At 68.5% G+C, this 16,962-nt stretch overlaps 7 protein-coding genes across 7 annotated transcripts; 3 read left to right on the forward strand and 4 right to left on the reverse strand.

The window, feature by feature from the left end:
• The first annotated feature begins 33 nt into the window (after window positions 1-33).
• On the forward strand, window positions 34-1,268 carry FA09DRAFT_218708 (hypothetical protein). Its single transcript, XM_025739539.1, has 3 exons — window positions 34-351; window positions 409-485; window positions 540-1,268. Exons 1-3 carry the CDS (start codon window positions 344-346, stop codon window positions 1,133-1,135), a joined length of 681 nt encoding a protein of 226 aa, XP_025600055.1. The 5' UTR covers window positions 34-343; the 3' UTR covers window positions 1,136-1,268.
• Window positions 1,144-3,298, reverse strand: FA09DRAFT_218694 (hypothetical protein). Its single transcript, XM_025739538.1, has one exon. The coding sequence runs from the start codon at window positions 3,124-3,126 to the stop codon at window positions 1,396-1,398; it is 1,731 nt and encodes a 576-aa protein (XP_025600056.1). The 5' UTR covers window positions 3,127-3,298; the 3' UTR covers window positions 1,144-1,395.
• A 499-nt stretch (window positions 3,299-3,797) lies between these two features.
• FA09DRAFT_328564 (hypothetical protein) lies at window positions 3,798-4,676 on the reverse strand. Its single transcript, XM_025741819.1, has 2 exons — window positions 4,405-4,676; window positions 3,798-4,265 (listed from the first exon to the last, which is right to left on the reverse strand). The coding sequence occupies exons 1-2, from the start codon at window positions 4,658-4,660 to the stop codon at window positions 3,862-3,864; spliced, it is 660 nt and encodes a 219-aa protein (XP_025600057.1). The 5' UTR covers window positions 4,661-4,676; the 3' UTR covers window positions 3,798-3,861.
• Window positions 4,677-5,868: 1,192 nt separating this feature from the next.
• FA09DRAFT_328565 (hypothetical protein) lies at window positions 5,869-12,270 on the forward strand. The gene is made up of 3 exons (XM_025741820.1): window positions 5,869-6,184; window positions 6,301-10,898; window positions 10,952-12,270. Exons 1-3 carry the CDS (start codon window positions 6,013-6,015, stop codon window positions 12,167-12,169), a joined length of 5,988 nt encoding a protein of 1,995 aa, XP_025600058.1. The 5' UTR covers window positions 5,869-6,012; the 3' UTR covers window positions 12,170-12,270.
• On the reverse strand, window positions 12,151-13,574 carry FA09DRAFT_328566 (cysteine proteinase). Its single transcript, XM_025741821.1, has 4 exons — window positions 13,185-13,574; window positions 12,721-13,129; window positions 12,419-12,670; window positions 12,151-12,365 (listed from the first exon to the last, which is right to left on the reverse strand). Exons 1-4 carry the CDS (start codon window positions 13,526-13,528, stop codon window positions 12,273-12,275), a joined length of 1,098 nt encoding a protein of 365 aa, XP_025600059.1. The 5' UTR covers window positions 13,529-13,574; the 3' UTR covers window positions 12,151-12,272.
• Window positions 13,575-14,043: 469 nt separating this feature from the next.
• Window positions 14,044-14,679, forward strand: FA09DRAFT_359183 (hypothetical protein; the record flags this gene model as incomplete). The annotated part of the gene is made up of 3 exons (XM_025745072.1): window positions 14,044-14,086; window positions 14,144-14,216; window positions 14,358-14,679. The coding sequence occupies 3 exons, from the start codon at window positions 14,044-14,046 to the stop codon at window positions 14,677-14,679; spliced, it is 438 nt and encodes a 145-aa protein (XP_025600060.1).
• A 22-nt stretch (window positions 14,680-14,701) lies between these two features.
• Window positions 14,702-16,906, reverse strand: FA09DRAFT_328567 (putative translation initiation factor eIF2 gamma chain). The gene is made up of 6 exons (XM_025741822.1): window positions 16,466-16,906; window positions 16,111-16,232; window positions 15,762-16,015; window positions 15,003-15,703; window positions 14,904-14,944; window positions 14,702-14,849 (listed from the first exon to the last, which is right to left on the reverse strand). The coding sequence occupies exons 1-6, from the start codon at window positions 16,712-16,714 to the stop codon at window positions 14,819-14,821; spliced, it is 1,398 nt and encodes a 465-aa protein (XP_025600061.1). The 5' UTR covers window positions 16,715-16,906; the 3' UTR covers window positions 14,702-14,818.
• Window positions 16,907-16,962: the final 56 nt, after the last annotated feature.

Consider the following 16,962-nt stretch of genomic DNA (forward strand, 5'->3'; position numbering starts at 1 on the left):
CGCGGCCTTGGCGCTTGGCCGGTGTTGCACTTCGCTGCGGCAGCGCATTTGACGCTCGTGGCCGCTGCGGCCCATCGTCGTCCAACTTGCTCCGTCTCCACCGTCACCGCCCGCCGCACCCACACAGCTCCGCTCGTCCGAGCTAGCGCCTCGGAGTCCCTCGCCGCGGCCAGGCCATGGCTCGCGCTCCTTTCTCCTCCTGCCGGTAGCCCTCGTCTCCGCCTCCACCGCTGCGCGCCATCTTCAGCGCCTCATATACGCGTGCCCATCTGCGGCGCCCTGTTCCGAGCCGGCACTGCCTCCTGACCTGGCATCTCTGGCGGGACACTGAGCGCCGGGCACCATGAAGTTGTGAGTAGAGAGAGGTCCGCTGCCATGCATGAGCAGTGCTCAGACGCACGCCGGCAGTGCCCGCTACCTCGAGGACAACGCCGTGGTGGAGTGGCGCAAGGCATACATCAACTACCGCGGCCTCAAGAAGCTCAGTGAGCAGCGTAGATGGTGACGAGCACGGCGGCCGGGCTGACTTGTCCTCTCAGTCAAGCAGGTCCACGCACGGCATCTGGCCCGCACCTCGCTGGCGCTCACGCGCGCGACACCGACGAACAGCAGCCTCGGCGGCCTGCGGCGCCGCGGCGTGATCCGCAGCGTGAGCGGAGGCTCCGTCGCCGCCCGCACGCCCGACGGCGAGTACGGCACGTTCGGCGACAGCGGCACGCCGGGCGACGAGCGCGGGCCCGATGCGCGCAAGCTGCCGGCCATCGACCTCAAGGGCACCGGCCTGCGCCTGCCCGAGCAGCAGAGCCGCGACTCCGGCGAGCTGACGGCCGCCGAGAGCGACGACACGCGCGTGCCTTGCTCTAGCGGCGAGAGCGCACAGGCGAAGGCGGCGTTCGACCTCGAGGCACAGTCGGCCGATGGGCCGCGCAGGCCGCAGCGGAGCCACGTGCGGCAGCACGCCAAGCAGCACCCCAGGCCCGCGCTGCAGGGCAGGCAGGCGGAGAGCAGTCGGACACAGCCGGCTGAGGATCACGAGGGAGAGGCTTCTGCACCGCACGAGCCCAAGGCGAAGAAGAAGAAGCACAAGAAGGGCGGCAAGAAGGGTGAGCGTGGGCGGCTCCTGACGGAGGGGTGACGCGCTGACACGTTCGAGCAGGGCAACACCACGTCACTCTGGACCAGCTGGTGCAGCAGAACTTCGACGCCGAGGAGCAGAAGTTCTTTGGCGCCCTCGATGTCGAGATCGAGCGCGTGCACGACTTCTTCCAGGCGCGCGAGCGCGAGGCTCACGCCAAGCTCGAGCTGCTGGCACAGCAGCTGCGCGAGCTGGCTGAGCATCGGCGCGAGTACAAGGCACGCCAGCCGCCGGCGGTGGTCAAGCTCAACACTGGGCTGTCACGCATGGGCATGAGGCTGCCGCCCGTGCCGCTCCTTGGCGGCAAGAAGCGTGGACAAGAAGCGAGCGAGGGCACGGCTGCGCAGCCGCAGAGCTCCACAGGCAAGAGCAGTCCGCACAGTGATCCTGCCCACGCCCAAGGCGAGGACAGCCCGCCCACTGTTGAAGGCGACGAGGGCGACCGGCGCCGCTCGCTCGCGCTCAAGCGCATGCTCGAGACGGGCCACTACGACTCGCACGACGAGGCCGAGGCGCGCGAGGCCATCCGCGCCGCCGCCATGTCGCACGACCCGCAGCGCTACATTGCCGCACGCAAGAAGCTCAAGGCGGCCGTGCTCGAGTACTACCGCGGCCTCGAGCTGCTGAAGAACTACCGCGTGCTCAACCGCGTCGGCTTCGGCAAGGTGCTGAAGAAGTTCGAGAAGGCCACGGGCGTCGCGGGCATCAACGACGCCTGGTTCCACGCCAAGGTCTCGCCCTCCTTCCTGGTGACGTCGGAGAGTGTTGAGAAGCTCATCGAGGGCACCGAGGAGATCTACACGGCCTACTTTGAGCACGGCGACCGCAAGAAGGCACTGCAGCGCCTGCGCATGACGGCCGGGCCCGAGCACCACTCGCACCACATGAGCGTGGCGCGCGCCGGCTTCTATGTCGGCGTGACGCTGTGTGCCGTCGTCGGTGGCATCGTCGAGGCGATGAAGCAGCACAACGGCTCGCGCACCGACATACCGGCGTGGCGCGAGCTGCTGCGTCTGTACGGCGCCTTCTTCATCGGCTCGCTCTTTGCGCTGCTCTTTGGCTTCAACCTGGCCATCTGGCACGCCGCGCGCATCAATGCCACCTTCATCTTCGAGTGGGACGTGCGCACCACGATGGACTACCAGGAGTACTACGAGCTGCCGGCGTTCCTGCTGCTGCTGCTCTCCGTCTTCTTCTGGGTCTCCTTCGTCAACCCGTTCCCGTCGTCGATCGCGCCGACGACGTGGCCGCTGGTCTGGCTCGTCATCGTTGTGCTCATCATGATGGACCCGCTGCCCGTCAACCTGCGTCCCAGCCGGCGCTGGTTCGTCTCGAGCATCCTGCGCGTCTTTGGCGCGGGCCTTATCGCCGGCGTCGAGTTCCGCGACTTCTTCCTCGGCGACGAGCTCAACTCGCTGGCGTGGCCAATTTCGAATCTCTGGTTCATGGGCTGCAGCTACCACAACCACTGGACGCCCGGCGTCTGCGAGCCGAACGGCACGTTCTGGACGGCCGCACTGCAGTCGGTGCCCGCGTTCCTGCGTTTCGGGCAGTGTCTGCGGCGTTTCGAGGACAGCAAGCGCACGGCCTGGCTGCACATTGCCAATGCGTGCAAGTACGCCGCCGCCATCTTCTACTACTGGTTCTACATCAACTACCGCTACCACGGCAGCCAGAACCGCGAGCTCATCCTCTTTGCCTTCTTCGCCACGCTCTACTCGCTGGCCACGAGCGCGTGGGACCTGACGATGGACTGGTCGCTGCTGCGTCCGCGCGCCCGCTGGCCGCTGCTGCGCGACGAGCTGCTCTTTGCGCCGCCGTGCTACTACGTCGCCATCGTGACGAACGTCATGCTGCGCTTCACCTGGGTCATCTACCTGCCTGGCGTTGGCGGGCCGGCGTCGCTCACGCTCAAGGCGTTCTTGATTGCACTGCTCGAGATGCTTCGTGAGTTCGTTGCGAGCACGAAGCTTGGCTCCTTTGGCTGACATGACTCTACAGGCCGCTGCCAGTGGAACATCTACCGTCTGGAGAACGAGCACCTGGTGAGAGCCGATGCCGCGCCGCAGAATGCAGCAGCCACTGACGCGCCTTTGCGCTGCAGGGCAACGTCGACCAGTACCGCTCGACGCGCGAGGTGCCGCTGCCGTACCGCTTCCAGAAGCCCACCGCCGACGACGAGGAGGACGGCGTGGAGCTGGGCAAGCCGAGCTCGTCGCGCCTGCCCATGCTGCGGCGGCAGTCTGCAAAGACGCCCGCGGCAGACACCGAGGACAGCGAGTCGGACGACGAGGTGGAGCAGGCCATGCGTCCGCCGCTGGCTGGCGCGCCCGCGGATGGCGCCTCGCCTCGGTCGAAGCGCGGCTTCCTCAAGCGCCTGCAGGGCCGCCTCGTGCCCGACGCCGGCGGCGACCGCAGCCTCGGCTCGAAGCTGGCCGACCAGGCCGCCGCGCACGGCGCCGTGGCGCGCGACTACCAGCCGCGCGCGCTCGAGCCGGACGGCGGCCTCGACAGCAGCGACGAGGAGGCGCGCAGCGGGCGGCCATCCGACATCTAGACCTGGACCTGCACATAGACTGCCATGCTACCCTGCTCTTGCTCTGCTCCGCGCTCTGCTCCTGCTGTTCTGCTCCTGCTGTTCTGCTCTGCAATGCACATGTCACCCGGCCTCGTTTTCGCAGCGGTGATGCGATGACATGGGTATTTGGTTGACTGCGACAGACTCCCTACGCGCCGCGCTCGTATGCGTTCGGAGCTGGCGGTGGCTGCTCTGCATCAGCGCCGGCGCCAGGCGGCAGCGTCATGGTGCTGCTTCCGCCGTTGCGTCGAGAGCGAGAGCCGCTGCCCGCTGAGCTGCGCTGCGCCTCTTCGTGCTCGCACGGCCCGTCATGGCCATGATGCGCATGCCGCTTCTTCTTTGCCTTGCCCTTCTTGCTGCGCAGCGTCTTGCTGGCATTGACGCCCGACGCGCCGCCTGCGCCGCCGTCCGACTCGGAGCTGTGCCCTGAGCGTCGCGCGAGCGATGAGTCCGAGGAGGAGGAGGCGCACGAGGAGTCCGAGTCGGAGCCGGACGAGGAGCCGGACGAAGAGGACTCGTCGAAGGCGCGTGGCTTGTGGTAGATGCAGCAGACTGAGGGCAGGCGTGAGCAAGATGGCCAGGCGTGCGCACACACGCAGACGGAGGTACGCTGGAAGCCACGCGGCAAGCCTCGCTGTGGACTGTGCACGGCGACATCTCCACCACCCCGTCAGCCCTTGCACACACTCACTCTTGCTGCTCTTGCGTCCCAGGTGCTCATTGTCCACCGTGCCCTCCTCCCACACCACGCGGCGCCCCGTCTTGGCGTCGCTGCCGCGCAGGCGCAGCACGGCGTCGGGCGCCGGCGAGCTGCTGGGGCCCGCCTCGGGCTGCGTCTGCGTCTGCGTGACGGAGCCGTCGGTGGGAAGGCGGTGCGCGGTGGAGCGGGCGCCGCCTTGTGCGGCGGCGTGCTGCTGTGCGAAGGCGGCGGAGGGAAGGAGAGGCATGCTGTGTGAGGGGTGGTGGTGGTGCGCAGGCAAGCGGGAGGCCGAGCGTGCTGCCGGTGTGCACCGCCCAGGGGCGCGCGCTGCCTCCACCACCGGGCGCGCACGTGACCGATGCTCCACACCACCCTCACGGCTGCTTCTGCTCGCCTTCGGCAGGAGCAGCACGCTCATCTGAATAGCACACAATGACGAGAGCGATCTCAGGTCTGGCTTCACCTCGTCAACTGGCGTACGGTACGCTGCCTGCGACAGCTTAACGTTGTGCGCCTCTCCCTCACGACGCGAGCTTGAAGGTCATACTCCGCCCACGCTCAGCGACGAGCAAGCGGCCCTGACAAGCTGGTGCCATGAAGGACGCATCGCGTCGGACTGCACTAGCACGCTAGGAAGACGGCGTCTAACCATCTGAAACAGACAGCAGCAGCGCAGGGAGAGACGGAGAGAGAGCGACAGGCGAGAAGCAAGCCACACGCCGCGATCGTGCAACTCGTCCGCAGACCCGCAGCCGGCGCACCTCCTCTCCCTTCTCGTCGGCGAGAGACACCCCTTTGTCGGGGATCTCAGAGGATACATGTGCCTTCAGCGAGGGGACAGTCGCTCGTTCGTGTCACCTGGACGTGCCTGAGCGGCTGAACGCCGCAGCGCGCCTCAGCCGCCCGCGGCGCCGTCACAGCAAATTGGCGGCGGCGGCGCTCAAGGGGCCGTCGATGGAGCTGCCGCGCTGGCAGCTCGGATGATGTTGCGGCGCGCGCAGCTGTGCTCTCCGCATTTCCAAGCAAGAGCAGAGCTCGACGCTCAGCCTCGAGACCGTCAAGCTGGCGCGGCGGGGCGTGGCATGCCGGTGTGCGGATTAAGCTCAGGGCGCCGATGCATGTGAGCTCGGAGCTGCGAGCGCTGCGTTCTGCGGGCGAGCGCTAAAAAGTGGGCGCTGGACCCGCTCGAGGGCGAGAGGCGGCACCGGCACGGCAGCGGCTGCAGCTGCGCGCGCTTGGGGCGCCGCCTTTTGCCGCTTGCCTGAAAGAGAGCGGGGCCGGGCACACTGGCGTAGTGCCGCAGACGGGCCCAGCTTGCCGCCTCGGCACCGGCGGCGGCGCCTTCGCGCTTCCGTCTCGCGTCTCGTCTGCGCTGCGCCGGCGTGCCTGGCGTGGGAGCGCTTTCGCAGACACGCCACGTGCCCGGCCGGGCGCCTCTTCGCCATCCACCGCGCCCCTTCATCTGCCGTCCCATCCACCACCGCCAGCACACACCAGCACGCAGCCACCCACCACCCGTGCCTGCGCAGCCGGGCGCACGCCCCTCTCGTCGCTGCGCATCTCCACCCGCGCCCGCCGAGGCGCGCCCGCTCGCCCGCCATGCCCATCTTCCGGCGCCGCCAGAGCTCCAAGAGCAACGGCAGCAGCAGCGGCAGCCGCAGCGGCATCACCATCGGCGCAAAGGGCGATGCGCGCCAGTCGGCGCCCGCGGCGCCGGCGTCGTTTGCTCGCCCGCCGCGCGACATTGCCCTGCCGCCCGAGTCGGACTACCGTGAGTGGTGCTGGCGCGTGGAGGCCGAGAGGAGCGTGCGCTGACCTTGTACCGCTCTGCAGGGTGAGCCTTGACGTGCCGCCACGCTGGTGGCCGCCCTGCTGACATCTCTCGCAGCACCTCGCTGATCATGCCGCACCTGACGCGCCGCTTCACGCTGCTGCGTGCGCCCGACGGCACCATGGTCACGCCCGACGCCATGCGCGCGCACTTGCGGGCCCAGCGTGCCAGAGCACGGGCACAGGGCGCGCAGGGCGCCCACTTCCTCACCGAGGCAGAGGAGGACGAGATCATCGACCAGCTGCGGCGCCAGACGCACATGGAGCGCGACTCGGCCGACGAGGCGCGCGAGGAGGAGCACGCGGCGCAGGGCATCTCAGACGGCTTTGGCGGCATCGACAGCTTCTCCGTGCCCGCGGCCAAGCCGGCGCCGGAGAGCACGTACGCGAGCACGGACGGCTTCGGCGGCACGGACGGCTTCGGCGGCTGGGGCGCCGCCGTGCAGACGGACCGCAGCAGCGCCACGGGAGCCAGCCGGGTGAGCGAGAGCCTGGCGGAGAGCCTCGGCAACCTCGAGACGCCGAGCTACCGCATGGGCGGCGAGGCGGGCCTCTTCAGCGGCAGAGCTTCCGAGCGCGACAATGCGTACCTGCGCAGCTACGACAAGGGCAGAGCGGCGCAGAACGGCAAGGCATGGGGCACGCCGGCCGAGCAGGCGCCCAGCATCATCGAGGAGGAGGCAGAAGAGGGCGAGACCGACGATGAGGGCGCCATGCCGGGCGGCTTCTCCGCTGGTGCATCTCGGCGCGTCTCGCGTCCGCCTGGTACCGCAGGCTCGGATGGCACGCCCTCGGGCCTGCAGGTGCCCGGCGCTGCGCGCAACGGCCTGCAGCGCCAGTCGCAGCTGCTCAACCTCACGCCCGACGCCTTCAAGCGCGTCAGTGCCGCACTCGAGGAGGTGTACGGCACTGTGGCCGGGCGCATCGACGACGGCGAGTTCGACGAAGACGAGGAGGAGGAGGGCGAGAGCGAGGAGGAGCTCGACGACGGCTCGCAGGGCGGTCGCACGCCGTCTGCCGGCTCGCAGCACGACGGAGACGTCACTGTGGGAGCCTCTGCGCCGGCGCAGGATGCCATGTCTGGCCGCACGTCCGCTGCTCGGCGGTCTACCGACAGCGACGAGCGCTCGTTCGCCTCGGCGCGCTCAGACGTGCTCGGCTCTGTCGTGAACGGCGGCCGCGACTCGCGGCACTCGCGCAACCAGAGCGCCGCAAGTGCTGCGTCCAGCTCTTTCTCTCCCAGCGGCGCCGGCGCCGGCACGTCGACTATGGCTCCCTCGGACAGCGCCGCAACGATGCGTGCGGGCTCTCCGCCAAGCCCGGCCCAGCTCAGCGTGGCCGATGGCAGCAGCTCGATGACGCTCAGTCAGGCTGCTCAGCCCGACTCGGAGGCGCCACGCGCAGTCGGCAGCTGGCCTTCGCAGGCCGGCGCGTCCGAGGCACAGCTGCGCGCTCCGGCGTCCGAGAAGCTCTCCACGGGCTCCGGCCAGAGCACGCTGTCGCAGGCAAGCGACGCCGCTCCGACGCCTCAGGCCGTCTCTCAGTGGCCTAGCCGCGCAGCTGCCGCATCGCCTCTGCAGCACGCCAGCTCCTCGTCGAGCCTCACCACCTCGCCGCCGCGTCCTCGCGGCGCCGGCGTCGTCTCCATCGACGCGGCCAACGGCCGGATCAAGCGCGGCCCTGCCTCGCCCACTGCTGAGACGTACGGCAGCCCGAGTCTAGACCGGCCGCTCTTTGGCAGCCTGCGCGACACGCACTCGCCCAAGGCCGAGTCGCTCAGCGCGAGCAGCTCGCTGCAGCGCGACGCGCGCGAGAGAGCCATGTCGCCCGATGGCTTCCGCGCTTCACCCTCGATGACGCCGCAGGGCGAGCTGGGCCGCCGGCCCTCAGACTTCCTGCGTCGCCCGTCCAACGGCTCTGGCGCCAATTCCGGCCCTAGCACGCCAGTTCTGTCCGCCAACGCCATTGCCGCTCGCTCGCCTCGCTACTTCCCGCCCACGTCGAGCTCCATGCAGAACTACGCGGCGGGCTTCCACTCGCCCGCGCAGCCAAGCGGTGTGCTCTCCGATGCTGGCGCGCCTCTTGGCACTGCGCAGGACGGGCAGCGTCTAGGAGCCAGCGCTGCTCTGCAGCGCGCGCAAGGAGCATCCTCGCCCGATATGAGCTACCTCGCCAACTCTCCGGCGGCCCTGAGCTCTTTTGCCGCTCCCGGCTCGCTGCTCTCGCCCGGTACGGCCGGCACAGGAGCAGAGCGAGGGCTGACGTCGGATGCTGTGAGCGTGCGCAGCGGCGTTAGCGATCTTGCTGGGTCAGACGACGACCGCGAGGATCCTGATGACGTCTGGGCCAAGGTGGCGCGCAACACGGAGGCGGCACCGGCGAGCGCATCGCGGCCCATCTCCCACCTGCCGCCAGCAGCAGCTGCGGACCAGCTCGCCGAGTCGGGCATCACGATGGTCGACTTTGCAGATCTGCAGCAGCAGCTCGTGCGCTCCGCCAGCCAGAAGGGCCACTCGCTGGGCATGCCAGCGCTGCAGACGCGCGGCTCTGCACCTGAGGCGCTCCAAGAGGCGCCTCCGCTTCCGGGCAAAGCGACTGCCAGCGATCGCCTCTACCACACCAACTCGCAGAGCAGTCTCGCGGGCTCGAACTACGCCTCCGGCAGCCGCGCCTCTCCGCGCATGACACCGTCTTCGCCGAGCGTGCTCGGCACGGCAAAGCTCGAGAAGGCTCGCGAGCGGGCGCGCAGCATCTCGCAGCGCCAGCAAGCCGAGGCAGCGAGCGGGACCGGAAGTCCGCGCACCCCCAACCTCTCTCGGCAGGTCAGCGCTGCCACGCTCGGCGGCGATTCGTTCGCGCCGGCCATCACAAGCACGCCGCCGTCGCAGCACGCAGGCGAGAGGACGTACAGCCCGCGCATGCGCTCGGGCAGCCGCGAAGACACGCGCATGGCCCACTCGACGTCGCAGAGCTCCTTCAAGTCTCCCGTACAGTACGACGTAACGTCGAGCCACCGCCCGACCTCGCCGCCGCCGCGCGCATCGGTCAGTACGCTGCCGTCGCTGCAGGATCTGAACAACTCCGACTTCCAGGGCATCCCGTCGACGCTCGACGGCAACCGAGGCTCCCTCTCGCTGGCTTCGATCATCGAGGCGACTGCCACTCGCGCGAGCAATGACTGGCACATGAGCTCGAACTCGAGCTCGAGCTCCCTCAAGCAGTCAGCCGACGCCTCAGTGACGAGTCCTGGCCTCGCCGGCATTGGCGTCAAGGCGCAGCCGATACCGGAGGAGGACACGGCTGAGTGGGAGGGGCTCTATGGCCGAGGCAGCCCGGCTCTGCCGTACGACAGCCCGCCGGCCATGCCGCGCAGCCAGTCGCACGACGTCCTTTCTGCTCAGCAGCGCGAGACGGAGCCGCAAGCGGACAGCAAGTCGCCTGAGCTCAACGGCCACCTGCAGTCGCCGCAGACGCCGCAGACAGCCTGGTCCGACCCCGGCGACCGGCCCGTATGGGGCCAGGCCTCGCACGTCAGCGCCGCGCTTTTGGACGACGTCGAGAGCCACGCACGGGCAGCCACACTCGCGCTCAAGGGCACAGACGTGGCAGGGCCCCGTGTGGTCGTTCCGGCACGCTCCAAGTCGCTCAGCAGACGCAAGGGCAAGAACCTGGCCAAGATCGTGTCGCAGCCCCAGCTCATCCAGACGTCGCAACGCCTCGACCACGCGCAGACCCTGCCGCGCCCCGACGCCACTCTGCTGCGGCGCGCTGGTACTCCAGCGTACCCGCAATCGCCTGCCGTGCCGCCCCTCCCTGTGCACCCGCTTGGCACACCAGGCTCGCTGGCCGTGGCCGACTACAGCCGCGGCTCGATTCGAACAGAGCCGTCGGTGCAGCACGGTCGCCGGCCCTCGAGCTCCTTCGGCCACGGCGGTCAGCTGGACCAGGCGGAGAGCACTCCAGGCAGCGTGCGTTCGTCGCGCACGCCGCCCCGACACGCGTCGTCCGCCGCCGGCACGCCTCAGAGCGAGCGCTCCACCGGAAAGGGCCTGAGCCGCTTCCTCTCGCGCGTCCGCAACCGCAAGCCGAGCGATAGCGGTCCGTACAGCGCGACGGTGGATCCGTTCCCGTCGTCGATGCCGCAGACGGGCTCATCGCCAAGTCACTCGCCCGTCTCGTCGCCGGGCCGTGGTGCGCCTCAGTCCGAGTCTTTCGGCTCGCGCAACGAGGCCTCTTCCTCGCCGCTTCAGCCGTTGCCCATGCACAAGCCGTCGCGCAGTACCGACCTGGCCGGGCTGTTCGCGCCCATGCCGTCTTCGCCGACGCTGCCGAGCGCGCCAGAAACCGCGCCGGCACCGCAGATCTCCGTGCAGCCCGACGCGACAGGCGACGCCGAGCCTGCCTCGTCTGAGACCGCCGAGGCAGAGGCTGCGCAAGAGTCTACGCCTGTCCCGAAGCTCGGCTCGCCCGCACCGATCCAGGACGCCTGGCAGTCTTCTTCGCCTGCACCTGCTGAGGCCGCGCCGCCGGCACAGGCCGAGGTGTCAGACAATGCGCAGGCGCGCCCGCCGAAGGTCAAGTCCGCGCGCGACACCATCATCCGGCGCACGATCATCATTCCGACGAGCGAGAGCGTCTTTGACGAGCGGAGAAAGGTGCGTGTCTGGAGGTTGGGACAGCGCGTGCGATACTCACCCTCGCTTCACAGTCCACGATGTCGAGCACCTCGCGCCGCAAGTCGCGGAGACCTGCTGGAGGCGAGGAGGCATCTACACCGCTCCCGACCGGCTGGCAGCAGCACCAGAACCGCGACTCGGTCGACTCGCCGGTCTCGGCGACCGTCCCTCTAGACACGCCGTTGACGGCTGGCGGCGACACGACCGCGCTCATGCCGCCGTCGCCGATGACGAACAGGCAGAGCAGAGCGCAGAGCTCGTACGCCGGCAGCCTGTACGACATGTACATCGATGGCGCAGACGACGAGCGCACGCCGCAGTTCGCGCGCCAGTCGACGTTTGGCAACGGGCACGCGCGTGCGTCCATGGGCGCTGCGCTCAACCCCGAAGGCCGCAGCCACATCGAGGTGACCGAGCGCGCCGACGGCAGTGTCGTGTGGCAGGTGATCGCCGGCCTGGCCGACCGCTCGAGCGCATACAGCGGGTCGTTCCGAGGTGCAGGCCACTCGCGCCAGGCCAGCGACTCGAGCGAGTTCTCCTTCCGGCCGCGCGACAGCACGTACGAGGACCTGCTGCCTGCCGAAGGAAACGGCACACCGGTGCGCAGCTTCGCTGGCCTGACCAACGACGACAGCCGTAGCTTCTTCGCCAGATCGCGCGGCAAGGTCGGGCACCGCAAGAGCTGGTCGTTCGATGCCTCGACCATGCCTGCGCTGCCGAAGCTGCCCGAGCTTAGCAACGCATCTGGCGCAGTTCCTCACGCGCACACAGAAGACGCGGCAGAGGACGACGCCTCACACGATCCTTTCGACATGCCGCCGATCCCGTCGCCGAGTCTCGCCGCGGCCGCCGAGCACCCGACGCCGCGCCAGAAGCAGTACAGCCCGCCGCTCAACAGCGCCGCGTCGCCTCCGCAGCAGCAGCTGGGCTTCGACATGGCCACGCCGAGCGCCGACGCCAGCGCCACGCGCATCGTCTACACCAACGACAACGACCTGGCCATGATGCTCGAGTCGCTCGCGCGCGACAATTCGGCGGCCAAGTTTGAGTTCTCGCGCGTGCCCGGCGGCAACGGGCCTGATGCCCGCTCGCTCTCGCGGCCGGTCAGCTCGTGGACCGGCTCGAGCGTCGACTCGGGCGAGGCGCGCACGCAGCGGCTGCGCATCGAGGCCGAGATCTTCTCGCTCCTCTCGCACGATCAGCGCGGCATGGTCGACCTGCAGGCGGCTGCCGCCTCCATCTCTGCCTGATGCTGAGACTTCCCGGACACCCCACTCTGGAGCTGGCCCCGGCTGCGGCGGGCCCGCTCCACCTCCCCTCATTTCGCTGCTCTAATTCATCATCCTTCATTCGCTACGCTTCCGCCGCGGGCTGCAGCTCTGGCGTGCGGCCCTTGATTGCGGCCACAGCATCTTCTGTCGCGATGTCGCTGAGCAGGTGGAAGTACTGGGGGACAGCGTGTCAGCGTTCGCGCAGCCGACGCACAGGAAGCGACTTGCCTTCTTGATCTGCTCGACACGCTCCGTTTCCGACTTGAGCTGGATGCGCTCCTCGCCGCCGCCGTCGCAGGCTGCTGGCCGCAGCGTGAGACCCTGCTGGAACAGCGTACGCAGCCCGATAGTGTTTGGCGGGTAAGGATAGAGCGCTGGCGCGTCCTCGTCGGGCGTCGTCCAGCTGCGTGTGAAGTAGCACAGCATGATCACGCGGCTGAAGATCGCCTTCTCGGAGCGGCTCGTGTGCGTGTTCATCGCCTGCGAAATGTTCAGCACCCAGACGCGCGCGGCATGGTGAAACGGCTCACCTCGTAGTCGGTTGGCAGCGTCTCCGTCAGCATGAACACATACTGCGTGAGCCACTCGCCGTCGCCGGTGCGGTGCTGCAGCGCCCACATGTGCTGCGCCGAAGCCGCAAGGTCTGGGATGCAGTGTGGCCCGTCATCGGACTCTTCGAGAGCCGACTGCGGGTGCAGAGTCTGCACTAGCCGATGCGCCTGTCCCTCGCGTCCTTGCTCCTCATGGCCTTCCCGCAGCAGCAGCGGCCGCAGAGCACATCCGGCGCCGTAGCCCACGTCGCAGTGGTAGAGCACCTCCGCGCCATTGTCGGTGCTCAGGTGCGACGGCAAGAGAACTAGCACGACCATGTGGCCGAAGCCCGTCAGGCTGGGCTCCTCATTTGCGGGCCGTTCAAGCACGCGTCCGGCCGAGGAGAAGCTGCAAGCAGCACAGGTTAGCATGCAGCAGAGCCGCCTGCACCAAGGCAGCGCACCATCTGAAGCCGAGGAAGCGCAGCACGTTGAGCAAGACGAGGTTCTGCTGCATGCAGTAGCCGCCGGCGTTGCGCGCCACGAAGCGCTCGAGGCAGTGGTGCGGCTCGATGCGCACCTGGTGCTCGTGCTCGTAGTGCAGCGACGTGTTCTCGAACGGCATCGTCGTGAGGTGGTGCAGCTGCAGCAGCGCCAGCGTGCGCAGCGTCGGCGGCGGCAGGGCGGCGGCCCCTGAGGCAGCAGCACTGCCGTCGCCGCTGAGGCCGGGAAAGCCAATATGCGCCAGATAGCGGCGCACCTCCTCCTCGCTGTACACGGACGGCACCTGGCGCAGCTTCAGCGGCATGGCTGCGACGAGCTTGTCTTGGACCCCTTGAGACGTGTGATGGAAGTGTGCAGCAAGCTGCAAGACGGCTGCCTCGAGAGCAGCGCCGGCCCGGGCGCGCACGTGCCGCCGGCAGCCGGCGTCCTAACGTCGAGCTGGGGCGCTGTTCCCACGCATGCTCGCGTGCGCCCCGCCGCCCGCATGCCGAGTGTTGCTCTGGCCCCACACGATGCAGCCCCGCTGGCGCCCTTCATTCTATTCCGCCTTGGGAGTGCTCATATGCTGGAAGAGGCTCGCAAGCCGAGAGTGACTGCCTCTGTTGCTGTGCGCTGCCGGACCGGCATGCGCAGCACAGCACCGCCCCTTATAAGGCAGCGGCCGCTCTCACCCTCGCTGCCTCTCGACCGCCATCCCTCGCCTCGCGCGAACCGGCATCAGCACCACCCACCTGCTCCTCCACTGCCTCGCCGCCTCGCTGCCTCGCCGGCGAACGCTCTCACACACTCGACACCTCCACCACCACCGCTCTGCCGACCATGTCGACCGTGCCCAGCGCGCTTGCCGGCCACCCTATCGCCAGTGAGTCCCGCTCTCGCACGCTTCATCACCTGGCCCGCCGCTGACCTCGCGTTGCAGTCCGCGTGGGCGGCCGCCGCACCAGCCACAGCGGCGCCAACCCGCTGCGCTCGCCGTCGAGCAGCAAGGCTAGGTGAGTGGACTGGGCCTCGGTGCGGGACCCGTGCGAGAGCAGGGTCGGGGAGGGCACCAGCAGCCGGCCTCTCGCTGCGACGCCGGTGCATGCCGTCACAGAGCACCTCTCGGCCAGCACCACTGACGCTGCCGCCTGCAGCACGTCGCCCGAGTCGCCCACGACGGCATTCACGGCGCCCGTGCCCGCCACGGCCGCCACGGCGCCGGGCGACGACTACCCGCGTCCCACGTCGGCCAGCGCCGATGCGCCGGCGGTGCTGCAGACGCAGCACGACGCCGAGGCGGGCTACGAGCAGCGCGACGAGGAGAATGCGCGCGAGGGCAAGAAGAAGGGCCTCAAGCACGACCAGGCGCGCAACCTGCAGAAGGAGCACGGCGTGCACGCGCCCGTGCGCAAGAGCAACTTCGCCAGCTCGAGCAAGCACATGATCCAGCAGCCGGCGCAGAAGCAGATGATCTAGTCGCCGTCACGCGCGGCGCGCCCCCGCCCCCCCGAGTGTGTCGAAATAGCATCGTTTTGTGCTCGCTGCGCCCGAGCCGAGGCGCGAGCCACATGCCCTTCTAGGTGGCCGCTCCCATCCTCCTTCCATGCTGCTGCTCCTACGAGGTCTCTGCCTCGATGGTCGTGCCCCTGCGTGGTCATTGTCAGCTTCGCGCGCAGCTCACTGGCCGCAGCAGCACTCACGCGCGCACAGTGCCCCATCCCACGAGACGCCAGTGCTTGTCCTGCAGACGTGTCGCCGTCAGCCCACTGCGCCGCGCCAGGCTCCACGCGGCCACTCACGATACGTCGGCTCAGCGCAATCTTCTCGCCCACCTCCGTGCACGCCGGCGCCGTCAGCAGGATCTTGGCCAGGTCCGCCTTGACGCTCATCACGCGGCCGCCCGTCGACGTGGAGCCGATGTTGACCATGAGCACCTCGTTCTTGGCCAGCTTCTGCACCTTGGTCTGCTTCTTGTCGTCGGTCTTGACACCGAGCAACCGCCGCAGCAGGAAGTACTGGATCTCCAGCTCGACGTAGATGGCCGGCAGCTCGCCGACGGCACCCAGCACCTGGCCGACCAGCCGGTCACCACGGCACAGCGTCGGGTCGATCTTGGTGCCCACACCGATCAGGCCGCCGGGCACGGCGAACTGCAGGTCGTTGTGCTCGGCGAAGAGCGTGGCGACGGTGGAGAAGAGCGGGCGGCAGTGCACCTTGCCGTCCTGGTCCTTCTCGATGAGGCCTGGCCGCACCTCGATCTGCTGCCCGAGCTTCAACACGCCCGTCAGGATCGAGCCACCGGCCACGCCGCCCTTGAGGTCTGCGACCTCGGCACCCGGCTTGTTCACGTCGAACGAGCGAATGACGATGAGGCGCGGCGACGAGGCAAAGTCGCGGATCGGGATCGGCACGCGCTTCACGATGTACTCGTTGACCGCGTCGATGTTGTACTTGAGCTGCGCAGAGACGGGCACAATCGGCGCAGTGCCGGCAACAGTGCCTGCACACAGAGCCTCAGCACGATGCTGCTGCTGCCCAGCGTCGACACTGCCACTCACCCTTGACGAAGCTCGCAATGCTCTTCCAGTGCTCCTCCGCCTGCGCCTCGCGGATCAGGTCCACCTTATTTTGCAGGATGATGATGTGCTTGAGCTTCATGATCTCGACGGCAGCAAGATGCTCCGACGTCTGCGGCTGCGGGCACGACTCGTTGGCGGCAATGAGCAGCAGCGCGGCGTCCATGACGGCGGCGCCGTTCAGCATGGTGGCCATGAGAATGTCGTGGCCCGGGCAGTCGACGAAGGAGACGTGCCTGCATCGTTCGCGCGTCAGATCTGAGCTCCACACTGCTTCCAAACACCTCCATTCCGCCTCCTAAGAGCTCTGGACATGTGCACATCGACTCACCGAATCAGCTTCATCTTCGCTCCGCACCCCGGCACCTCGCACGGCGGCTCATCCTCCTTGTTCGAGGGATATGAGCGGTAGCAGCCAGGCCGCTTGCACGCCTCGCGCGAGCACTTGAAGATCTGAAGAGCGCAAAAGTCGAGCAGGTCAGCCGACCGTCCTGCAACATGGTATAATGGCACAGAGAGAAGGGCTCTGTCGCCAGCAGACACGAGTGCTTCCAGTGCGCTGCCGGTCTACACGTCCCTCCGATGCCCATGCCGCCTCGCCTCGCCGGGAGAGGCCCATCGATGTAGCCGCGCGGCACCCTCTGCACCGCGCCCGCCATTCCACAATGCCCGCATGAGCTGCGCACCTTTGCGTTGGCGTAGCCGAGCTTGATGGTAATGTTGCGCACGAGCTCCGTCTTGAAGCGCACCGTCTGCACGCCCGAGATGGCCTTGACGACGGTGCTCTTGCCGTGCGCGACGTGGCCGATGGTGCCGATGTTGATCGTCGCCTGGCGCGAGATGACCTCGGGCGAGAGCGGGTTGAGCTTGGCCGTGTCGATGGCCACGGCAGCAACGCCAGACGCCAGGGCGTCGACGTCTCCGTTGGCCGACATTAGGGGCACAGACGCGGAGGAACGGCGCGCGAGAGGGCTGAGCTTCGCACGAGCGCGAAAGTGGGCTGCGCAAGAGGATGCGCGAGTCTGCGGAGGCGTGCGAGATGTGCGTGGGCCAGGCCGAGGATGAAGGTGGTGGTCGAGGCGCAGTAAGTGGCACGCGAGTCAGGAAGACGGCAGCGCACCGCGCCGCGACCTCGGCGCGGCGGAAGAGCAGCGGCAGCGCCGCCGCACAAGAGCCTCGGCGG

Source organism: Tilletiopsis washingtonensis (genome assembly GCF_003144115.1).
Source record: "Tilletiopsis washingtonensis strain MCA 4186 unplaced genomic scaffold FA09scaffold_5, whole genome shotgun sequence".
Taxonomy (NCBI): Eukaryota; Fungi; Basidiomycota; class Exobasidiomycetes; order Entylomatales; genus Tilletiopsis; species Tilletiopsis washingtonensis.